This window comes from Bufo gargarizans, chromosome 1 (assembly GCF_014858855.1).
Source record: "Bufo gargarizans isolate SCDJY-AF-19 chromosome 1, ASM1485885v1, whole genome shotgun sequence".
Classification (NCBI taxonomy): domain Eukaryota; kingdom Metazoa; phylum Chordata; class Amphibia; order Anura; family Bufonidae; genus Bufo; species Bufo gargarizans.
The window spans coordinates 631,776,739-631,801,742 of NC_058080.1; the positions used below are offsets into that span (position 1 = coordinate 631,776,739).

The 25,004-nt window shown below is 42.4% G+C and overlaps 1 protein-coding gene across 1 annotated transcript in view; it reads left to right on the top strand.

Moving 5' to 3' along the window:
- The window catches only part of ST8SIA4 (ST8 alpha-N-acetyl-neuraminide alpha-2,8-sialyltransferase 4), a 168,682-nt gene that overhangs the window by 70,961 nt on the left and 72,717 nt on the right, over positions 1–25,004 (top strand). Inside the window, exon 3 of the mRNA XM_044275975.1 lies at positions 8,871–9,128. Coding sequence (XP_044131910.1) covers positions 8,871–9,128 — 258 coding nt within the window. The remainder of the gene's footprint in view (positions 1–8,870; positions 9,129–25,004) is intronic.

The window sequence follows — 25,004 nt, forward strand, 5'->3', positions numbered from 1 at the left end:
ATAGGCCGTCAGTATAAAACACTCGGACAACCCCTTTAAAGTAAATATTAAAAATAATCCCATTTTAATATTACTCAGAACCTGTTTCCCTGAATGGCAGTAAAAAAAAATAAAAAAAAATACTTACATCATCCATTTAATCACAATGAGACAGCCACCTCTGTCTTCATTGAAGATCTTGCCACGAAATCCCGTGTGCAATGATGTATGATGCCACCAACGGGCCGCCCGAGATTTTGCGCTAAATCTTCTATCAAGATGGCGGCAGCTGGCTCGTCGAGGTGAGTATTATTTATTTAGTTTTTTATTTTACATACACTCTATTACTGTCAGATGCCGCTATCAGCTATGAACACAGTATCTGAGGGGTACAATGACGGGGAGCGGCGCAATTGCACCCACTACTTAAAAAGATGTGACAAAGTCATTCATCACAAAGCAAACTTTTTAGTTAAATTCGGCGAAGCAGCTGAACCGAATTTTCAAATACTTTGCTCATCACTAACTAGAACCTAAGTTTCTAACATACAGTGTCATGGATTGGGCTCTTGCCAGAAAGAGAGACCAGAACATGGCGTTTTATGTGCTCATTAATATCTCCATCAAGTCTCATTCTATTAACAGGCTGCATCTCTAAGAGTAACAATTACAGCTTTGTATGCAATGTGTTATCTCTGAGAAGCAAACTGAATGTGATGGAGCTAATGAGTAAAAAGTACCAGCCAGTGATTCCATTATATCTCTTATTAACACAGAATGGATCATGTTTACATGCCACCAGTAGCTATTACTCTTCATCTGCTGTTCTCAGTTCACGCAAATTGTATTTTTCGGGTTTTGATAATTAAAATTGACACTTTTTATTAGTTCAATTTAGAGAAAGTGGCAACACAATATAATCTAATTCATTCACTAATTTGTAATAACTTAATGACGACAAAACTTCTGTTTTTAATGTTAAGAAATATGGAATATTTTTACAAAGAGGAATTAAAACTAAAATCGTACATAAACCACGTGAACCACTTCTCTGGTTTACTTCTGTTGTAAGTTTCCAATCAAAATAGCCATTAAGTATTAATCATTGGTTTGCTATTTCTCTAAAAGAAAAAGTATATTTATCAAAAAGCATAGAATTTGATCACCTCAGTAGTAGGAGTTATGCCGGAATTGATGTAAAAAATGAAAATCACGCATAATAATACACAACCGTATGTATTTTGAAGTTCTCAAAAAATACAGATGATGTCAATGTGACCTCTGTGTTGCATCCATTTAGTTTTTTTTTTTGCGGACCCATTGTAACAATGACTATTCTCGGCAAAACGGACAAGAATAGGACGTGTTCTTTTTTTTTTTTTTTTTGCGGCGATACGGAAAGGACATACAGATGCGGGCAGCACACAGTGTACTTTCTGCATTTTTTGGGGACCCATTGTAATGAACGGGTCCACATTCCTTCCGCCAAAAAATGTGCCTCAGATGCGGATATAAAATACGGTCATGTGAATGGGGGCTAGAACCAGCCCTGTACTGCAGATAGATATAGAGATCTCCACATTCATTGTTCCACTTGTTCTGCTAGATCTGTGATGGCTAACCTCCGGCACTCCAGCTGTTCTCAAACTATGAATCCCAAGACGTACACTTGCTTGGCTGTTTTCAGAACTCCACTGAAATGAATGGAGAATGTTGGGAGTCGTAGTTTCACAACAGCTGGAGTGCCGGAGGTTAGCCATCACTGTGCTAGCTTTCTTCTGCAGCCCTCTCCCTGTAACTGCCACAGCTTCTAACAGAACTTATGGCTGGTAACAGATGAGGATTTGATCTGATGTTCGACCAGCTCAGTGAGACAGACAAAAAATGCGGGAAAAGAACAAACAGCAGGTGGCGCTGTACGGATACATTTTATTGAATAACTCAGTGGCTGTAATACATTTTTAATTATATCCAATTACAAAAGAATTCAGATCTAGTGCTGGTTTGAAAAATGCTGAATATTTTTTGTGACACAACCACTAACATGGGAAATGTAGAGTTAAAAATATCTTGTGCTCTACTTTTTAGTCCTTCTGTCTATTCCTAGTTTTTACTTCAATGGCCTCTAGCTTCTTAGAGTACCCTGTGCTCACTGTGAGACCCCCCCTCCCCCGCTCTTGGATCGGACAGCGCTGCTGACATCAGAAAAATCACTACACCACTGAGTTTAAATTTGAGATTTGTTGAAGTTACAGTAGTGAATGGTTCTGTAGCAGTGACTGTCTGCAGCCGTCACTGGGGATGTATGGGAACATCTGGAGCTGGCAGTTTGATTTTCACTTGAAGGTATTAGGATTGCGGAAAATTGTGAACACATTTTAACATTATAGAACCGAAAAAAGAAAAAGGGGCCTCACTATAATACCGTAAATGAGGGCAAACAGAGAACCAATCATGTAAACCTAAAAGTGTTGCTAGAAAAACAACCATAGAATGCCCAATAAAAATATAAATACTTTATTATGTCATCAATTGATCAAAAATACATAAGACATTTTTCACAGAATTACTATGGAGAACAGTCAGCAAAACAACCTGGATGCGGTAGTCCCCCCGCCGGTGCCTCAAAAACCCGCCAAACAGATGGAATACATGTATGTGCAATATGCAGTGAGGTGATTCACAAGTAGAAAGTATCCGGTATATACCAGCTACAAGTGACTGTGATATTCACCTCATTGCACAGCCCAGTGGAGAGTCAGTATATAATAATGGAGCCCTAAATGATAATATTCTAGAGCAAATAATCACACACTGTTCTGACATCTCCAGAGCTGAATGGCACGTATGCTGGATGGGCTGATACAGCGCTTGGCCAGGATGCGCTGTGCGCCGGGTCACGTGGGGACGCCGCTGTGTTTCCTTGGGAGGCGGGCTGGAACGCATGTTTGCGTTCCACCCCTCCTTCTGACGAATGTGGCGCCTCCATGATGTACTCGGCGCGCATCATTGGGCACAAGCGCTCGGTAAATAGGTATCAGCTGAGTTATATTGTCTATTTGCATATGTGTAGCTACATGGGGGGTATAAAGAGGGAGCCATGACCACATTCTCATTAACCTCCTGACGAAGCTGAGGCGAAACGAGCGTCGGGGTTCCAGCCTGCCCTGTGTCCGGTGTCTCAGCCCTCCATCATGTCTGTGGGTATGTTCACGTTCCCAGTGGGTATTTTTGTATGAGAGTCTGTTTTTTTGCAGCCTGCTATTCATGACCTGATGTATAGGGGTATATCCATCTGAATATATTAGAAGGACGCTGTGTGATTATTTGCTCTAGAATATTATCATTTAGGGCTCCATTATTATATACTGACTCTCCACTGGGCTGTGCAATGAGGTGAATATCACAGTCACTTGTAGCTGGTATATACCGGATACTTTCTACTTGTGAATCACCTCACTGCATATTGCACATACATGTATTCCATCTGTTTGGCGGGTTTTTGAGGCACCGGCGGTGGGGACTACCGCATCCAGGTTGTTTTGCTGACTGTTCTCCATAGTAATTCTGTGAAAATGTCTTATGAATTTTTGATCAATTGATGACATAATAAAGTATTTATATTTTTATTGGGCATTCTATGGTTGTTTTTCTAGCAACACTTTTAGGTTTACATTTTAACATTACCTTTTGAAAAATGTTTAGGCAAAAAAAATGATTCCAAATCAAGATAAATTCAAAAACAGTGGTGTAAAGATCACTGGAGCTCCGGAACAGGGCTAGCAAGGAGTACTGTGGCGGACGCTGTGGCGCTCTGTGCATGAGGACGGCCCGAAGGATCAAACAGTAATACCCATCTAGTTAGTGCGCCTCCACTAGCAATCACATCAACATTGCTGATATCTGAGTAGAAAGTGTAGTGATGGTGTGCTTCCACCAGTGCTCGTAACAGTCTTATCAATGCTGAGAGTGGTTTCTAGAAAAATGGCACAACTAGAGATGAGCGAATTTCTTGAAATGAATTTGGAATTAAATTGGTCAGCAGATTTGATTCGGGTACAGTGTGATGGAAAAATGAATCCAGCCAGCAAAGGAAGCCATATGGCTAATAGCAATACACTAGTAAGTGGCTTGTATTCAGTACCTCTACCTAATAAATGATATTTGCTAAAGTGACAAAACCCCTTTATGTTGCTCCAGTATGTATTTACATTAAAGAGGACCTGTCACTGCTCCTGACATGCCTGTTTTAATAGTGTTCCCCATGTACTAACAATTCTGGAACATCTATTCTTATGACTCTATAATGTGACATTCCTGTTTTATTTCTACTGGAAGTTATGAATGAATTGCTATTGGCCTTCAGTAAGGGTACAGACGGGAGGTAACCAGTTGGGGGGGGTGCCTGCACAGACTCACTCTATCCAATCAGTGCTGACATTTTCAGTCTGTACAGGTACACACCCACTACTGGTTACCGCCCCTCTGTACCCTTACTGAAAGCTAATAGCAATTCATCCATAACTTCTAGTAGAAATAATACAGGAATGGCACAACATAGAGCCGTAAGAATAGATGCTTCAGGATTGTTAGTACATAAGGAATATATGACACTATTAAAACAGGCATGTCAGGAGCGGTGACAGCTCCTCTCTACGTGCACACATACAAGAGGCATGGTTCCCATGATAAAGATATTCTTATACAGTCTGGCATTAACAAGTGCCTTTATTCTACTGACGTGTCTGCACTGGAGGTTAAAAGGAATTTTATTTCGATGAAGAAGAGCTACTAGGAGATGTGATGTGAATAGTAAGTTGTTTTAGTTATCAGCAGTCCGAGGTAGAGAAGAGCATCTTGTCGGTGTACGCTCAGTTATCATACTGTAAGAAGATTGGGCCACATAACAAAAAGATATTCTGATTAGCTAGGTCCCCGTAATACTACTAAGATGACAGTCCACAGGGCAGGAAGGCTTACCATGGGGACCGAGAAGCTCTTTTCAACGACATCTTGTAATATACCACAGAACTTTTCAGCAAATTACATTTATCATGTAGACATAATACAAGGCACTTACTAATGTATTGTGATTCTCCATATTGCCTGCTTTTTTGGCTTGACTCATTTTTCCATCACATTATACACTGCTCGTTTCCAGGGATTATAACCACCCTGTAATCCAGCAGCAGTGGCCGTGCTTGTACACTATAGGAAAAGGCGCTAGTCTCTATTGGCCAGGACTACGGGAGTGCACATAGGCTGCCGCCTTTTCCTATAGTGTGCAAGCACGACCACCACTGTTGGATTGCTGGGTGGTCGTAACCATGGATAGGAGCAGTGTATAATGTGATTGAAAAATGAATCCAGGCAGCAAAGGAGGCAATATGGACAATCACAATACATTAGGAAGTGCTTTGTATTAACATGTACAGAATAAATGTGATTTGCTGAAGTGAGACAACCCCTTTAAACTTCTCTCACACATTAGATAAATACCTATGGAGGTGGGTGGTGGAGCTTGCATAGGAGCTAGTTTTTATCTAAACAAGTGTTTTTCCAAACTTTATTGAAGGCTTTGTTTACATCATGTTTTTGTCCCATGTTTAACAAAAAAGCACAAAATCCTAGTATACTGTGCTTTGCCATCATGCAGAGTGCAGCAAAAAAAAATTATATTTTTATTAAAGGGAACCTGTCACCCAAAAATCGCCTATTAAGCTGTTTACAGTACCTTATAGTGCTGTATAGTCGTTTCCTGATGCACTTTTTGTTAGTTTTGCAGCATGTATGCTCAGTCAGAAATCGATGTTATATTCAGCTGCTGCCCCGTGCTTCAAGTCAGGCTTGAAGTCACGGGGGCAGCGGCCTCGGCGTCTTACATGGCCCTCTCCCCGCCCCCTGCCTCTGTGACTGACAGCCGAAATCCGATTCCGGGACCGCGCTCAACGGCCGCATGCGCAGTAAAGGGCGGCAGGAGCGCGGTCCCGGCTGCCGCGCGTACTACGCGCCGTCTTACTTTCGCCGCACTGCGCATGCGCCCGACATCCTGTATCAAACGCGCCCGCGCCCAGATGCCGGGCGCGGGCGCGTTTGATACAGGATGTCGGGCGCATGCGCAGTGCGGCGAAAGTAAGACATATACACACACATATATGTAAGAGGGCTGGCACTACTAATAATACTAATAATTCAGGTGCCACCCACATGTAAAACTGAAAGTCAAAATGCACCAAGGCCAATGCACACTGTATGATAAAATATAGCTTCATTGGACAATCTTTAAACCAATTAAAAACAAACAAACCAGAGGGTCTCAAATGAGATATATGTGAGACCCCCCCCCCCTCCCCCCACTGCATAATGCATATAGTAAATATGGGGTCTAATAAGTGAATCAAATAAATAAACTAAAGTGGAAAAATGTCAGATAGAAATCCAAAAAAACAACCCTATCCAATTCACATGGAAATATGCAAAAAATAAAAAATTGAAAATATATATAGAAATATGATCGAAGTAATTCATTATAAATATGACGTCACATAATTCTGGAAATACAAAGTGCTAGTGCAAAAGTAATTCATAATAGGCGTGACATCACATGATTCAAAAGGCACAAAGTACTACTACAGTGTGCAAAAAAATCCACTGTGCAAATACTGTACGATTTGTAAAAAATAAGGCAAAGACCTCCTTGAGACTGAATAATCCCCCAGAGTGTTTAGCTTGGGGGACACTTGGAGGCACAGGCACCTTTGTTATATATGTAGGGTATGTATATGTAGGTACATGTTTATGTGTGTATATATATAGGTAGTGCCTCCTTCGTCGCCCCCCTCCTCTTTCTTTTCCCGCTCTTTTACTTTAGGGTACCTGTAAAGGTGTTCTGAGGTAACAGTTTTTTTCCAGTTCTTGGATATTGGCTGGCTGAAGAATCCTGGAAGCTGATTGGTGGAGAACGGTTGCTGGGGGGAGAATTCCACAGCTGTGATTTGTTGTGATGCTTGCGGCGGGAATCTTGTCCCCTTTATATTTCAGGTGCTCCAGTGGTTCGGGGCCAGTCTGAAGACAGAAGAGGAGCATCGCCCCGCCCCCAAAGAGTTTTGTCGCTTTGCTGACTCATTGTAGCTGGGTGGATGTAGTTCTAATTAATTGATTATGCTTATGGGTTATTGAATTAATTATTTATTGGAGAAGTATTTATAATTATTTAATTATTTACTATAATTGATTCTGGTGTTAATTTAATGAAGGTAACCCATAATAAAGCATTGCGGCTATTATTTATCCAACCCAGATTGTGGTGTCTTATTCATTGTTAGTAAGTTCTTTGAGGAGGGTGCGAACTGCCTCCATGCTGTGGGGCTGAACGCCATGTGTATCGCTGCTACAGATCATACAGCTTTATTAGGGTTAGTTACCTGACAGCTCCTGTGCTGCTTCGGCTCTCCTGGCTAGGCTCTGTTTACCCAGCTTCAGCGGTGTCGTCACGTTGACAACATGTGACCGCTGCATCCAATCACTGGCCTTAGTGGTTCACTGTAGAGGCCAGTGATTGGCTGCAGTGGTCATGTGTTGTCAACGTGACATCACCACTGGGTAAACAAAACGGCAGTACTGTCATGTAAGTGACGCTGAGTTATGTCTTGCAGGAGGATCCCATGTGTTGTCTGATTTCCTGAAACCAGATCGACCCCTTTAACAAGATCATGTTGTTGACGTCCATTGATATTAGTAAAACAACAGTGGTTGTCATACAGCTGATGTGTGAGCCTGAACTTATACAACTTAAAGGGAACCTGTCACATTTTACATGTTGTCTAATCTTCGGGCAGCAGGTTATAGAGCAGGAGGAGCTGAGCAGATTGATATATGGTTTTATGGGAATATAACTTGTAATTTATTCATTCAACTCTTTGCTCATTCTGAGCTTTGGAGTCCAATGGGCGGTCCTGTTCAGTGATTGACAGCTACATCTGTACAAGGAAGGCTCTCAGTCACTGAATAGGACCACCCACATGACTTTTAGGCTACATTTACAGGGCTGTACTGTTTTGCGGTGCACAAATTGCATATCCGCAAAAAAAGGATATCGCCACGTGTGCGTTCTACAATTTGCGGACCGCTTATGGCCGCCACTATGATAGTAAATGCCTATTTTTGTCCACAATTGCGGACAACAATAGTAAATGCTCCATCTTTTGTTTGTGCTGTCCTCGTCTTTTGCAGCCCCATTGTAATGAATGGGTTCGCACCCGTTCTGCAAAATTGTGGAACGGATGCGGACTCATTTATACGATCGTGTGAATGAGCCCTTAAGCCTAAAAAGAACAGGGATTTAAAGAGGCTCTTCAGGAATTATTTAAAATAGCTGCCAGCAACCTGTCCTAGAATGTGAGCGGGACTGGCTGTTTCTACTTGCCGAGCTGAGCTCTGGCACTTGCATATACTACATATCGGCGAGTTTTCCTGCCAGGCTGCTCATCCATGATGGCATATCATAGGCAGGATCAATCACATCATTACCATCTATTACAGCCTGCGGCACTCCAGCTGTGGTGAAACTACGTTTCCCAGGATGCACACTTGCTTGGCTGTGCTCAGAACTCCCATAGAAGTGAATAGAGTATGCTGGGAGTTGTAGTTCCACAGCTGGAGTGCCGGAGGTGGCTGACCTCTGCTATATATTAATCTTCTCAGCTCCTCCTGCTGTATAGTATGCTAATCACAGATAGGAATACGTGTATAGCGTAGCACGTTCCCTTTGGATGGTTGCAAGTAAAATGAACCAAGAAATAGCAGAATTATGTTTTTAGCTGGAGTTTTTGGCGTATGTATAATATGCGTTTTGGCTATGCTGATATGCTTATTATGTTCTTTTCTCATAGGAAAGATATTCTCCGATTTCTGGACGCAGAGAGAGACGTATCTGTTGTTAAAAGCAGCTTCAAGCCGGGAGACGTAATTCATTATGTTCTGGATAGACGCCGTACTCTAAATATTTCACAGAATCTGCACAGTCTTCTGCCTGAAGTATCACCGATGAAGAGCCGGCGTTTTCAGACCTGTGCAGTGGTGGGGAATTCTGGAATTCTTCTCGGCAGCGGATGTGGCAAGGAGATTGACAGCCATGACTTTGTAATAAGGTGAGCCGCTGTCTGTTTCTAGAGATTATCACTTCATATGTATCATAGGAGCTTATCAGTCTCTGGTACTTGACGACGATATATCAAAGTCGCAAAATGAAAAGAGCCTGGGCTAGATGGAGCGATGTACTTAATGCTATTTTTCACCTTCAAGAAAGCTGCATTTTGTGGCAGATTTATTTTTCTTGAAAGCAATGGAAATAGAGTTTACAATACCTTAAATTCTATGTATTATTTGTGATTTCAGTTTTATTTCCTTCGATTGATCTCTTTATGGGTCACATGGAAATACAAGATGCTGCATTTGTAAGGTGGACTAACGACAAACAGGGGGCTGTTCATACGGCAGGTTTTACTGTGGAATTTGGGACAGCCGTGAAGAAATTTTACCGAAATCCTGCCGGCAGCCATGTCTTTTCTGCTTCCCATTAATTTGAATGAGAGGCAGCGCAGAAAATTGCGGAGGCTTAAAGAGGACCTTTCACCTGGAAAAACATTGTGAATGAAGTATCCTGACATATACAGCGGCGCCCAGGGATCTCACTGTTCTCCCGCTATGTCCTCCGGTATCTTCGCTCAGTAGGTTATAGTAGGCGGAGTCTGCCCTTGTTCTGCTGGGCGTCTCCTCCTCCTAGGCTGTAGCGCTAGCCAATCGCAGCGCACAGCTCACACCCTGTGAGAAAAAAAACTCCCAGGATGTGAGCTCTGTGCTGCGATTGGCCAGCGCTGCAGCCTAGGAGAAGGAGACGCCCACAGGACAAGGGCAGACTCCGCCTACTATAACTTACAGAGCGAAGATACCGGAGGGCATAACGGGAGAACGGAGCGGCACCCAGGGATAATAGTAAGTGCAGTGAGATCCCTGGGCGCCGCTGTATATGTCAGGATACTTAGTTCACAATGTTTTTCCAGGTGAAAGGTCCTCTTTAAATCCACAAACGCTCCAAGAGCAGACTTGTCCCATCTCTGCGCGGCCACGGCTTTAAGCTGCCACTTCACGATCCTCAGTGCTGCCTCTCATTGAAATGAATAGGAGGCAGAATTTACACGACAGCAAAATTTCTGCACGGGTGTCCGCACCAGTGTTCCACTGCAAAAGACGCCATGTGAACATAATAGACTGGTTTGTGATGAACTCTTTGTCTACTGAAGAGGATGCAGTAAGCAGATTTAAACTGTAAGGCCACCTGCACATGTTGCATATTTGTATGCAGAAAACCCGCCCAAAATCCACACAAAAACCACATAGAAAACACATAAATCCACCTAATCTATTGCGGTTTTGGTTGTTTTTTGTGGAGTTTTTATGCGGTTTTATTGAGCAATATGGTGCAGATTTTCTGTTTAACATTGAAGTATATGGGGAAAAGAACTATATATAAGGTGTGGAATCACACAAACAATTGACATGGTGCTCATTTTAAAATCTGCACGGCAGCTCAATTTCCACAATAAAAAAATAAGCAACGTGTATTACGTAGCATTTTTTCTGCATGAAATTTTTTGAGAAATAAATGCACGTAATCTGCTTTGTGTGCAGGTGCCCTAAAAGGGTCAATAAAACTTCTATATACATTTAGAACAGTGTTTATATTACTTACAACAGCAATCAGGATAAAATAATGGGGGTCAATAACTAACGACTTGGTAAAAACCCCACTGGAGGAAGATCCAACCTTCAAAGTAAAAATGTGTCTCTTAGGCCTCTTGCACACAAACTTATTTTATTTCCGTTTCCGTTCCGTTTTTGCGGTTTCCGTTTGTGGTCCTTATAAGGAACCATTCATTTCAATGGTTCCGCAAAAAAAAATTAATGTACTCTGTGTACATTCCATTTCCGTATATCCATTCCGCTAAGAGCTAGAACTTGTCCAATTATTGTCCGCATTACAGACAAGGATAGTACTGTTCTATGAAGGGCCAGCTGTTCCGTTCCGCAAAATAAGGAATGCACGCGGATGTCATCCGTTTTTTTTGCGGATCCATTTTTTGTGGACCGCAAAATACATACGGTTGTGAGTCTTGAGTAGATTAAACTCTGGTCCAGTATTTGACCTCACCTGGCTAGAAACCAGCCCAGCCGCACATGCTGGGAGGAAAATACCTGCCTTGCCAGACACAACCCCTCACTGTTTCACAACTTCTATGGGAATTTCAAGAACAGCCAAGTTACTGTCAAGTAATTCTCTAACAAAAAAAGGGAATATAAATCTTTAAGTACAGTTTTTAATCATTTATATTTATCTAAAAGTTGTTGAATTTTCAGTGATGGCCTTTGCTGCTAGCTGTTGTATGCCATATGGACCCTAATGTAAAGACACATGGGTAAGCTACAGTTTCACTACGACAGTGTTCACATTCTTCTACAGCTGTAGTTCTGTTCACATCTGCTTTGTGAGATCGATATGTAACAGGAGTCATGGTGAAGTGTAGGGTCCAGCATATAGATATCAGGATACCACCAGCATTCAATAGAACCCATTGAATTGTGGGGTCTATCATGTTCTGTCATGTTATCCGTCGTTTGACAGGAAGAATAACGCTGCATCCAAAATCTGTTGGCATTTGCAGTGGAGGGCTACAGCACACATTTTAGCACAGCCTTCGTTTTGCAGTGGATCTATATGGCTTGTGTTTTATTCTCAAGATGAACACAGTGATTGGTCATCTGTGAGATAAGGAAATACTGCAGTATATAAAATTGCTGGAAGATACATAGAAACATAGAAACATAGAATGTGTCGGCAGATAAGAACCATTTGGCCCATCTAGTCTGCCCAATATATCTGAATCCTATGAATAGCCCCGGCCCTATCTTATATGAAGGATGGCCTTATGCCTATCCCATGCATGCTTAAACTCCTTCACTGTATTTGCAGCTACCACTTCTGCAGGAAGGCTATTCCATGCATCCACTACCCTCTCAGTAAAGTAATACTTCCTTATATTACTTTTAAACCTTTGCCCCTCTAATTTAAAACTGTGTCCTCTTGTGGTAGTTTTTCTTCTTTTAAATATGCTCTCCTCCTTTACCGAGTTGATTCCCTTTATGTATTTAAAAGTTTCTATCATATCCCCTCGGTCTCTTCTTTCTTCCAAGCTATACATATTAAGGTCTTTTAACCTTTCCTGGTAAGTTTTATCCTGCAATCCATGTACTAGTTTAGTAGCTCTTCTCTGAACTCTCTCTAGAGTATCTATATCCTTCTGGAGATATGGCCTCCAGTACTGCGCACAATACTCCAAGTGAGGTCTCACCAGTGTTCTGTACAGCGGCATAAGCACCTCCCTCTTTCTACTGCTTATACCTCTCCCTATACATCCAAGCATTCTGCTTGCATTTCGTGCTGCTTTATTACATTGTCTTTCCACCTTTAAGTGGGAAGACAATGTACAAATTGAATTGAAATGTTAAATATCCTTTACACTGCCCCGGCGGATTATGGCTAATGGGCATTCGTATGAACGCACGTTAGCCATAATCTGATGGTGTAAAGGGGCCACTGATTACCCAATGAACAAGCAAAACGCTTAGGATCCTTGGTGTGGTCACCTAAGTCATCTTTTCCGGCAGCAGATCGTGGTGTCTAAGCAGCCTCTGCTGTCGGCAAATAATGATTCTGTATGGGGACGAGCGATGGCTTTGATACTGTGGAGAAGAATGCATGTAATAGCAGCGGTCTCTTCTACTTACGAGCAGGCGAGATTGCTGGGAAGGAAATGGAATCGCCTGCACCATTGGGCCATGTAAAGGGACCTTCACATAAGTGACAGTATGTGATTATCTCCAGAAAGAAATGCTGCAGGTGCTGCTGCAGTCTCTGGGATAACACGGTATACAACTTTAATTGTTTTGCTTTTGTTTAAAAAATTGTAAAATGAAGTATAAAATGCTTCACTATCCAGATAGCCTTCACTCTCAGTAGCAGGAAACATCTAAGTCTATTTGTCGCCTACACAAAGTGTAAACACTAGTTGCGGGCTAAGCAATTATTCTCAGAACACAGCCTTCCTATTCCCGAGGGATCAGTAATCTCAATGAGATATGTGGTTATTCCTAGACAATTTCTAGATCGCTTTCATAGACCGCTTACTTGATGAATTCTTTCGAATATTGGTTCAGCCTATCTGTAGAGTTTATCTTTATTTAGAGATACCGATCTAAATATGTATGTGTTTGATGCTAATGAAATCATAATATAATGTATTGAGCTTTTTTTGCTTTGTTTTTTTTTTATAAGCACTTTTGGTGCCTGTGGTATCAATTACAAAAATATTGCAGCAAAGCCCCATTACCTTAGGGTCCGTGTCCCATATAGCAGTCATCGAATGGTTGATCTAGGGGGCCAAACGTGGTCACAGTGTGGCCAAAAACTCCATGTGTTATCAAGTGTTAACTTGTTGCCTTATTTCATTAGTAAATTGAAGGGACACCGAGCTCCTGCCTGCATTTCGGCCAGGGCTTGGCTGGGTGATGGCCATGTAGTGGTAGCTAAGTGAGACACCACTGTCAATAGGTCTAATAACTAAAATGCTGTGTCTTGACAGCAGAGACCTTGTACAGACAAATACTGGCGATCGGCAGTGTACCAGCAAATCTGGAAAATAAAGAGACCTATAAATAGAAAATACGTGAGCCCATTGGGGACAGAGTGATGTCTGTAAAGCTCTGCGGAATATGTCATTGCTATATACTGTGAGTACAATAAACACGTTCATTCATCATACACAGAACTATACTGCTTCATCTGTTTAAATGCAGTTGGAGGCGGGTGGAGATGAGAGCATCTCCAGATTATATGCCCACAGGAATAGATATTGTCGAATTGGCAAGACATGTTAGTGAGGTCTCCAAATTATCAGTAAATATCTAAGGCAGGATATACGGTTGTGCTGGTGCTGCATTTGATTCCCCAAAGACTCTTTCATGCAGTATATTTCCAGACACTTCAGACCTATGCTTTAGAGGAGGTGGTGCTGAGGGTTCCTTCCTCCATCTATGGTTGAAATCTCTAAGGCCTCTTTCACACGGGCGAGATTTCCGCGCAGGTGCGATGCGTGATGTGAACGCATTGCACCCGCACTGAATCCGGACCCATTCATTTCTATGGGGCTGTGCACATGAGCAGTGATTTTTACACATCACTTGTGCGTTGCGTGAAAATCGCAGCATGCTCCTCTTTGTGCGTTTTTCACGTAACGCAGGCCCCATAGAAATAAATGGGGTTGCGTGAAAATCGCAAGCATCCGCAAGCAAGTACGGATGCGGTGCGATTTTCACAAATGGTTGCTAGGTGACGATCGGGATGGGGACCCGATCATTATTTTCCCTTATAACATGGTTATAAGGGAAAATAATAGTATTAGGAATGCAGAATGCTAAGTAAAATAGCGCTGGAGGGGTTAAAAAAAAATAATAATAATTTAACTCACCTTAATCCACTTGTTCGCGCAGCCCGGCATCTCTACTGTCATTATCTGTGGGGAAAAGGACCTTTGATGACGTCACTATGCTCATCACATGATCCATCACTATGGTAATGGATCATGTAAATGACCATGTGATGAGCGTAGTGACGTCATCAAAGGTCCTTTTCCTCACAAATGAAGACAGAAGAGATGCTGGCTGCGCGAACAAGTGGATTAAGGTGAGGTAAATTATTATTTATTTATTTTTTAACCCCTCCAGCGCTATTTTACTATGAATCTGTATTCAGAATGCTATTATATTCCCTTATAACCATGTTATAAGGGAAAATATTACAATCTACACAACCTTGAACCCAAACCTGAACTTCTGTGAAGAAGTTCAGGTCTGGGTACCACATTCAGTTTTTTATCATGTGCGTGCAAAACACATTGCACCCGCGCAATAAAAACCTGAACAACGGAACGCAGTCGCAGTCAAAACTGACTGCAACTGCGTACCTACTTGCGCAGGTTTGCCTCAATGCACCGGGACGCATCCGGACCTAATCCTGACACGCTCGTCTGCAAGGGGCCTAAGACCTTTTTTTTTACAAAATTATGTAATTGTCATACTTGCCACTAGGCTTAAAAATATCATGACTTCCTGTTCTTTGAGAGCTGCCATATGGGCCATATGGACACGAGGGGACCTCATTGACTTCAATGGGAGATTTTACTAGGCATACTCTATGACCTGTGCAGAGATCAGGATGGAGTAGATAAGCTGTGATATCACTGATTGCGAATGCTGGATCCTCTGTTATATATACAATAAGGTCTATAAGGTCTAATCGATAGTGTGAAAGCTACATGTATTTAGGTACAGATGTCGGAGAGTTAGCAGGCACACACTTGGTGAGTTATCACATCTAGTTAATGCATTATGACTGTGATGCTACATCCGTACCTTTTTTAAATATAGTGACATGGGAAGTTAAACCAAAAATCATCAAAAATTTGAGAACAAAATCTGTTTAACAAAAAAAAGTGATTTAAACAATAGGTAATTTTCTGATGACACATTCCCTTTAACAAACTATGGTTGTATTGGTTATATACAACTACCGTATTTCTCGCCCCATAAGATGCACTTTTTTCCTCCTATAAGTGGGGGGGAAATGGCAATGCGTCTTATGGGGCAAACGCTGTCATTTTTACGTCGCTAACGCTGATGCATCGCCGGCAGCGATGCTGCACAGCGCAGAGATATATCAGCGGGGAGGGAGGAGAGGCTGGAGGCAGGCAACTCGCGGCCTTACAATCTACCTTACAATCAAGCTCCGGTAACAGACAGAGCGGGCGGCAGCGTAACGTCACTCACTCACGTCACGCGCCTGCTCCTCCCACTTTATGTATGAAGCAGGAGTGTGACGTGAGTGACACTGCTGTCCGGCCTGCTGCTACGGGAGCTTGATTGTAAGGTAGTAAACAGGATAGCGCTGCTTTAAAGTTAAAGTTGCCATACTCGAGGTTAAGGATTACCGTTTAGATATGAATACTGCTGTGAGCGGCAGGGCCCGGTGTTTTGGGGGACACTGTTATGGGGGGATCTGTGGATGACACATATAGCATAAGATGCTATATAGTGTCATCCACAGATCCCCCCCATAGCATGGATGTCCACAGATCCCCCCATTACGGTGTCATCCACAGATCCCCCTCCCCATAACAATGTCATCCAAAGATCTCCCTCCCCATAACAGTGTCATCAACAGATCCCCCTCCCCATAACAGTGCCAACCCCCTCCCCATAACAGTGCCATCCACAGATCCCCTCCATAACAGTGTCATCCACAGATCTCCTCCATAACAGTGTCATCCACAGATCTCCTTCATAACAGTGTCATTCACAGATCCCCTCCATAACAGTGTCATCTACAGATCCCCTCCATAACAGTGTCATCCACAGATCCCCCCCATAACAGTGCCATCCACAGATCCCCCATAACAGTGTTATCCACAGATCCCCCATAATAGTGTCATCCACAGACCACCATTAGTTCAAAACCCACCAAAAGCACACCCTTTGGTTGAAATTTTTTTGTTTGTTATTTTCCTCCTCAAAAACCTAGGTGCGTCTTGTGGGCAGGTGCGTCTTACAAGGCGAAAAATACGGTATTTGTATTACTTCTTTCTTATATTTAGCATCATTAGCTCCGAAGACAACAGGGGAATTGATACTTTTGTACTTGTTAACATATCTTTAGAGCCACCCCTGCATATCAACCTTTTGTATGGATGATTTATGCTTATGTATGGTTAACATGCTGCTCTTGATCTTTGTTCGGTTGCTTTCCCTCTCCACACTTGTGGTGCTCTAGTTTTGAATCTTTTGAATTATTCCACTGTCATTAATCTGTAGTCAACACATATGTATTGTGAATTGTCAAAAGTTTGAGGTGCAACTTAAAGAGCTTTTCCGAGTGTCTGATGTTGAAGACCTATACTCAGGATAGGTCATCATTATCAATTCGATTGGATTCCGACACCTGGCACCCACGCCGATTTGTTGTTCGAGGAGGCCGGGCTGCTCATTGTATAGCTGCAGTGCTTGGTATTACAGGTAAGCCCCATTCCTTTGAGCTGTGCCTAGGCCATGTGACTGATGAACGTGGTGTCACTTGGCTAGGAAGAGACTGCGGCACTCACAAACAGATGATCAGCGGGGCTGCTGGAAGTCAGAGCCTCCCCACGATCTGATAGCGATGACCTATCCAGAGTATAGGTCATCAATATCAAAATCTTAGGCAACTCCTTTAAATGGAAGGACAGTTTAAAAGGTATTTTTAGTGTGTTGGCCCAATTCATCTGTACTAATGGATATATAGTAAATATACTAACTAAATGGCCCCGAAGTTCAAATCAATTAGCTCCGCTTAGTGATTTTTTGGGTGGCTACATATATATACAGACAACTGGAAAAAATGCCTGTGATTAGACTATCCCTCACTGGTGTACTCATGAGTGCATGTTATGTAAACCCTGATATGACTGTAGATTAATTCCCGATTCTTATCTTTCAAGGAAATTAAAATGTAAGGAAACGAATAAGATTATTTGAAGGATACGGCTCTTTTTGTTCGATTTGTAGCTATATAACTTTTTTTATTTCACCCACAAATCTCTTCACAGTGCCGCACTCCCCTACATCTTTTGCCTCATCTCTGTCTACCACCCTACCAGTGCCCTCCGTTCAGCCAATGATTGACGACTGACATCCACCATAATCCTTCTCATCTCCAAGACTTCTCCTGAATTAGGTTAATTGATAACATCCACCGTTTTAGGCACTCCTTAAAAACACATCTATTTAGGTTAGACCAGGGATGTCAAACTCGTGGCCCTCCAGCTGTTGCAAAACTACAACTCCCATCATGCCTGGGCATACTACAGCTATCAGGGAATGATGGGAGTTGTAGTTTTGCAACATCTGGAGGGCCATGAGTTTGACATCCATGGGTTAGACTATTACATCCCTTAATCTAACTCTCCTCCATCCCCCCGCCCTCAGAATCATTCTTCTGAACCTGCTCCATCAGATATCTACCACACCCCATGCACTCAGAAGCACTACAGATATCGGCTGGTGACTGGCTCATGCAGCTTTAAATCTACACCTCTATTGAGTTTTAAGAGGGTCGGACCATTGCACAAATCAAGCACCAAGTTACCTTTTGTCTCATCCCTATCTCCTCATAGATTGTAAGCTCTTACGAGCACGGCCCTCATGTTTTAATTGTTGTCTTGCTTGTTGCCATGCTATTTATGACTCTGTTTGTACTTGAACCCCCTGAGTGTAAAGCGCTGCAGAATATGATAGCGCTATGTATATAAATGCAGACTATTATTATGAATTATTTTAAAATTTTAAGGCCGGATTCAGATGTCTTTACCGACTTACGTCTGCAAAACACAGATATATCTGGACATCTGCATAGCGTCAGGACGTGTTATTTATCGTATTTTTTATTTTTGGACTCTTCATTTGAATGAATGAATTTTGGACAGAAATCAGACGAGTGGTACATGCTGTTTTTTCTCTGCCCAGACCACTGGTCTAAAAGAAGAACGGACGTCTGAATTTCACCATTCACTTTAATATGTCCATGTGTTGTCTGGGCGCAGTCAGGACAGCACACGGATGGAAAATACTGGCTTATGAATCTTGCCTAATAGTTTGGTAAAATTTAGTCCTAGAGATTACAGCACTGTTCACAACCATTAATATGTCAGTTTGTTCAATTTCCATCACCAGCTAATAGGTTTTTGTTTTGTACAGTAAGTCTAAGCACAGAGGACGTTGACCAAAAAATGACTGACAAAATCAGAGGTAATGTCAGTGGGAAGCTGTTCAGCACTATTTTGGAAAATCGGTCTGCATTTTTGGCAAATGCAGTTGAATTCATGTGGTTGGGTAGCAGATTTTCGGTAGTTCTGCCTTTTATGTCAAAAAGCCGAACAAGGTGGGCTAACACGCTAAACAAGTAATCTCCAAAACTCTGTGCAAGCTTTCAGAGGTCAGACTTGAGATCTCCACTCACAGTCAGTATATTCCACAGGAAAAATTAGCGCTCCAAGGAATCCAGTAAAATGTTTTCACTGCTCAGTGGAGCCATTTTCAAACCCTGAAAATTATTCATTTTATATTATTCACTTATATACGGTAGTACTGAAATGTTCCACAGCTCTTTACAGACATTATCATCACCCACTGTCCCTTAGATTCCCTATTAGTATGACTTTGGGACATGGAATGAAGCCCAAAGGAAGGATATACAGACTCTGTGCAGATGTTGTCCTTGGTCAGATTTGAACAAGTGGTCACCAGTACCAACCACCGAGCCACTATGTTGCCCAAAATGTCTCCAAAGTTGAGCTGACATTGGGTGAATAAAGTTGCTTTCACTGGATTCCTTGGAGTGCTTATTCACTATCACTTTTTCACTGGATTTTTTGGAGTGTAGCTTTTTCCTTTTAGATATATACCTTTATGTCACATGCACAGATTTACAAAATTGAAGTGTTAAAAGGTTTTTTTCGAGTTCTTGTTTTATTGCAACAAAGTGCCGGGGAGGAAGTCATTGGATAAAAACATGAATTTACTGTACAAAAGGCCAGACAAATAACTGTGCATTGAGTTATGGATGCAGAACAGATAATTAAATGGCAAGGTGACCTGTTCTATTCAAGTTAAAGAATTGCATATTGGAAAAGTTTAACCTTTTTACACGCAGTCTTTTTGTCAAGTTTTAAAAACTAATGATGGCTGAGTCCTTTTATAAAACGCATCTACTCCAAAGGAGGCAACTTATTCTGGAGAACCTAACAATTTGTTACAACTCTGCACATTGATTATAATGAAAGGATCCTGGACAATAAGGAGGGGTCCACATGGGATTTTCCAACCCAAAAAAATATAGTTTTCATCATGTTATGTCATGTGAAAGCGCAATGGCCACCCCTAGGCAAGATTGCCCAGGGTGGCAATAGAGTTGGATTGACTGAATGTTTTAGCCAGTTAGTCACTGGGACAGAATTTTCATTCCTTCCCAGTGATATGGGTTTATTGGACAACATAGTATCCAGTGGGATTAGGGATTGGTGCATAAATGGGTGCTGTGGTAAGGGTTAGATGTTTTACCTGATCTGCAAGCTGGATTGTTTATCTTCTCTTCCAACCCACTCCCTCTTGTTCAATTTTCTTATGGTCATAGCTAGAGATGAGCGAATTTCTAAAAAATTTGATTCCGCCGGGTTCGCCAATTTTTAAAAAAAAATTCTATTCAATACGAATTTATTCACGGTGAATCGCTTTAAAAAACGGCTATTTCCTGGCTGCAGAGAGCCTTTATAGTGGTGTAGAACACTGTGCCTTGCAGTAAAACACATAGGGAGTCTGCTCTGGTAGTGAAACAATGCTGTGAGTCCGTATGACATGCAGATGGCAGGCGTCACTCTTAGAATCACTGCACACTTCACTAATTTGGGCAGTTACGGGGCCAAAATTGACCAAATAACTCAAGTGTGAACTCAACCTTACAGGTCAATGTTAGCGTCAAGAAGAAGCACACTCCATTTACTCCGCTGGCTGCTGATTCCACACAGATCTCTACAGAACCTGTTCTATTAAACGCTTATACAAGTAGAGCCCCCCCCCCCCCGACAGAGTGGAGAGGGTGTCGCCAATAAGTTTGTGTTGACGTCACAAATTATTTTGCTCTTCCTCTGATCTGTCAGAACAATACCCCCCAAAAAAATGATCCTGTCTGTGGAGCATCCTCCTTCATTTGGTCAGCATTTGGTCAATAATCCATCAGTATTGCTAAAGCCAAAGAAAACAGGAGTGGATCCAAAACAAGATGACATGGGAATGGAATATTTGCATGTCTTCTGTGTTTTGTACAGGGGAGTACTTTTGTACAGGGGAGTACTTCTGTCCGCTTGGATCATCAAGTACTCGTTTATGGCCTTTCTCTGTTCGTATAGTCGGTCCAACATATGGATGGTGGAATTCCAACGGGTGGAAACGTCGCATATCAGCTTATGTTGGGGGATGCCGTTCTGCCGCTGCAGCTCAAGGAGGGTGTGCTTTGTGGTGTACGAGTGGCTGAAGTGCATGCAAAGTTTCCTGGCCATTTTTAGGATGTCTTGCAGATGGGTGGAAGACTTCAGGAACTGCTTGACAACCAGATTGAACACGTGTGCCAGGCAGGCCCTCCTTGATGCAGTGCCGACACCATGTTCTTCCCATTGTGGATTACCATGGTTCCGATTTTGAGTTGTTGCGAAAGCCAGAATTCGATTTCTTGATGAAGGACACGGAGCAGTTCCTCCCCTGTGTGACTCCATTCACCCAGGCAAACGAGGTGCAGAACAGCGTGACTCCACCGTGCCCTGCACATGTGGTATGCTGGAGGGGCACTGTGAATTGTCCCTGCAGTGGAAGACACGGTGGAGGGCGCAGAGGCAGACATTGTCCCAGGACCAACGACATGAGGCGGAAGCGGCGTCATCTGGCCAAGTTGCTGGTGTGGCTGTGCAGGAAACACATTCACCCAATGGGCTGTAAAGGACATGTGCAGCAGCCATTTTAGGAAAAAATGCGATTTGTTACCATAAAGCGTGAAGAAATTCAGATTCGGTGCAAATCAAATTTTTCGTCAACTTCGATTCGCTCATCTCTAGCCACAGCCTTGTGGTTAACAAGGGGTAAAATTGCTTTATAATAAGTGAATTTTCTGATTCAGTTAATAAGTACTGTAACCAAATTATTTCCGCTTAAAGGTTGTATGTGCCTTTTATTTCAGGTTGAAGTTATCTAGTTAGTATTAGTATGCCGTATAATATCATAAGTATTGTGTAATGCTTTGGCACTGCATGGATATTGAACATATTGCTTTGCTGTCCCAGAGAACATTTCTACTTAGAACATATTAATGAACAGTACCCCGATATGGATCCTAATTCTCTCAATGAACATATTGATGCTTATATAGCTACCACAGCAAGTCCATCACTAGATATTACAGTGGTTAGAGGGGGTTATTCAACACTAAAAGAGTGGCCCAGACCTGCCCAACACATGGTGGGGGCAATTCTCCCCTGATCCCTGCATGGTGGGGGCAATTCTCCCCTGATCCCTGCACTGGATCTGGTCTGTTGCGCTCGAAGACAGGCAGTTCCGCTCCTATGTGCGCTGAGAACAACATCCGCTGACGGGGGCAAACGTAAACACTGCAGCCAATCACAGGTCGCAGCAGTGACCTGCTCACCCTGCGTCACATGTGATGCAAAGGGAGCAAGTCACCATTGTGGCCTGTGATTGGCTGTAGTGGTCATGTGTGTCTCCATCAATGCATGTTGTTCTCAGCGCACATGGGAGCGGAACTGCCTGTCCGGGAGCCCAAAAGACCGGATCCAGTGGCAGGGATCAGGTGAGTATCATCCCCACCTTGGGTCAGGCAGGCTTGGGCCACTCTTTTAGTGTTAGATAACCCCTTTAACAACTCAGAGACAGGGCGGATACAGAAGTGGGGAATTGCTAATAAAACCATTCTATGAGGCAGATGAACTTTTTTTTAAATGGATATTTGTGCCCTTTTCCTTTCGCAGGCAGCACCAGTAGCACCCCCGTCAGCTCTTTTCAAAGATTATGGACAGCACTTCATTTTATTTGATCATTGCCCAGAGTGGTACTGCACACTCTGATTCGCCCCCTAAATTTGAGGGTATGGCGGGGTTCTGAAATCTGAGACTCTACCACTGGGCTTCTATCCACATCCACTTTATAGACTGGCATTTCAGGACACAGGTGAAACAGGATTAAAAATCTCCTTTAGATCCTGCCTTCTGAAGGTCTCCAAATTAACTGCACACATCAAGCTGAAATTTTGGAATGGGTTGGTACAAAGGAAAATATTATCTAGACTGTTTAGTCCGCTTAGCCACTTATTCTTCAGTCCATCTTTCCCCTTAGGACTTCATCAAGAAAGTGGTGGAAAATCCTTGATTACAGTTAATCCTTTCAGGTTACATTCTTCACCTGTTTTTGGAAGCACCAAGCATTTCGTTTTAGTCCCAAAATCTTTGCTTTCCATTGTCTCCCCTCTACCTCACCTGTTTTCTCGTTCTCTTTTTAATTATTTTTCTTTTTCTCACTTGCTTTTCTCTTTTACACTTTCTTTCTTTTCTTCTATGCTTGTTTGGTGTTTTATGCATTGTGTGCTTTGTTCTGGGTTCCCTCAGACTTACCCCTCTCTATACTTGAGCAGCCTACATCCAGGAGGGGCAGTTTATTTTTGTTTATCTTTCAGGGTTGTGGGGGGAGGCTTGTCTTAGCCGACAATCAAAACTTGGATGTCAGTACTACTGAGGCAATTGATGCAGTCTTATAGGAGGAGTGAGCAGGCAGCGGTTTCAGACCTTGTATGGTACTGTTGTATTATCATGATTGGTACTGTTAATTTTGTGTATGTATTCAATCCTGCGAGACTGTTTACATTTATATTCTTTTTCATGAAATTCAATAAATCATGATGAAACATAAAACTGTCTCCTATAATATCGGCCTTCATATGATATGATCTGATGAGGATGAATTTATCACATTTCACAGTTATACACATCTCTGGTTCTCATGCTTTATGCTGTCATAGTCCTGATTCTGGAACTGAAGTGATATCATTAGTCTCTGGAGTTTTGGGGGTTTCTGGCTTTCAGCCCAAATTGATTTCTTTCATCTCCACTTAAGCGCTTGTAAATACTATATGGATGGTTGAACCCTTGCCTGTTGGGCATTCTTCTGTTCTCTCAGACTATTGGGAAATGCACTACAGAGGATGGGCTGAAGATATAGCGGTAATCATTCTATGAGTAGAATTGAATGTTCAGGCTCAAGGACACGCCGAGGTTGGGACTCGAGTGACTGCAGGGAAATACAGGTAAAACTTCTGTCACGGAGAACTTGTAATTCTTTGTGCGTACAGAAGCAGACAGAGCTTGTTATAATGGTTTAAATTCTGTTACTTTGTTCAATACATAATTATATCGTTTTATGTTGTGGTGTTTCTGTGTCTTACAGTGGCCATTTTGTATTCTGTATTAGGACAGGTTTTAGCACTATATTCTTGGGCTCCCTTATGTTTTTTTTTTATAAAGAGGTAAGGGGAAGATCCAGGATTGAAATCAAGGGATAGGTAGCATAAAACTCACGTTGTGTCCTGTAAAGAATTTTTCTTTGTATGGTACCCCCTTGCCTCTCCTTTAAATACATAAGCCACACTGTCAACACACAGAAACGCAGTCAGGGACAGGCATATATATTTTCTAAATCTGCCCCTGAGGCTTTCTATATACTGCTCTTGGCCAGTCTGTAGTGTTGGCTGAGATATGCAGACATCTCTAATATAGCTAGCATCCCAGGCCTGCTCTTTGAGGTAGAATTACTGGTGGGTATTTACCAGGTAGAAGCAACATTGGAAGCACTTGACCTCAGTGGAACTGCCGAGTCAAAACACCATTAGCTTCCTCATTCAGTGGAGCAGAAATGTATACATACAAACTACTACCGTGGGACCTCTGGATATTTGAATCCCCTCTGGGAATCTGTCATCAACTTTATGCTGCCCTCACTGATGGCAGAATAAAATATGCTGATTTCAGAGGCATCTCATTGATGACCTAAAACCAAGTGGTTGCAGAGAACCCGCATTCTGATCTTTGCAGCCCGAACCTGGAAAAGAGTCACGGCTGTCTGAGAAGTCATGATTATTCATGATATCCTGCTTTCCCCACCTACCTGCTGATGATTGGCAGCTGTCTTATTGGTTTTATCACTAGCAGAGAATTGGCAATCATCGGTAGGTGGTTGGGGAAAGCAGGAAATCATGCATAACTGATTTCTCTCAA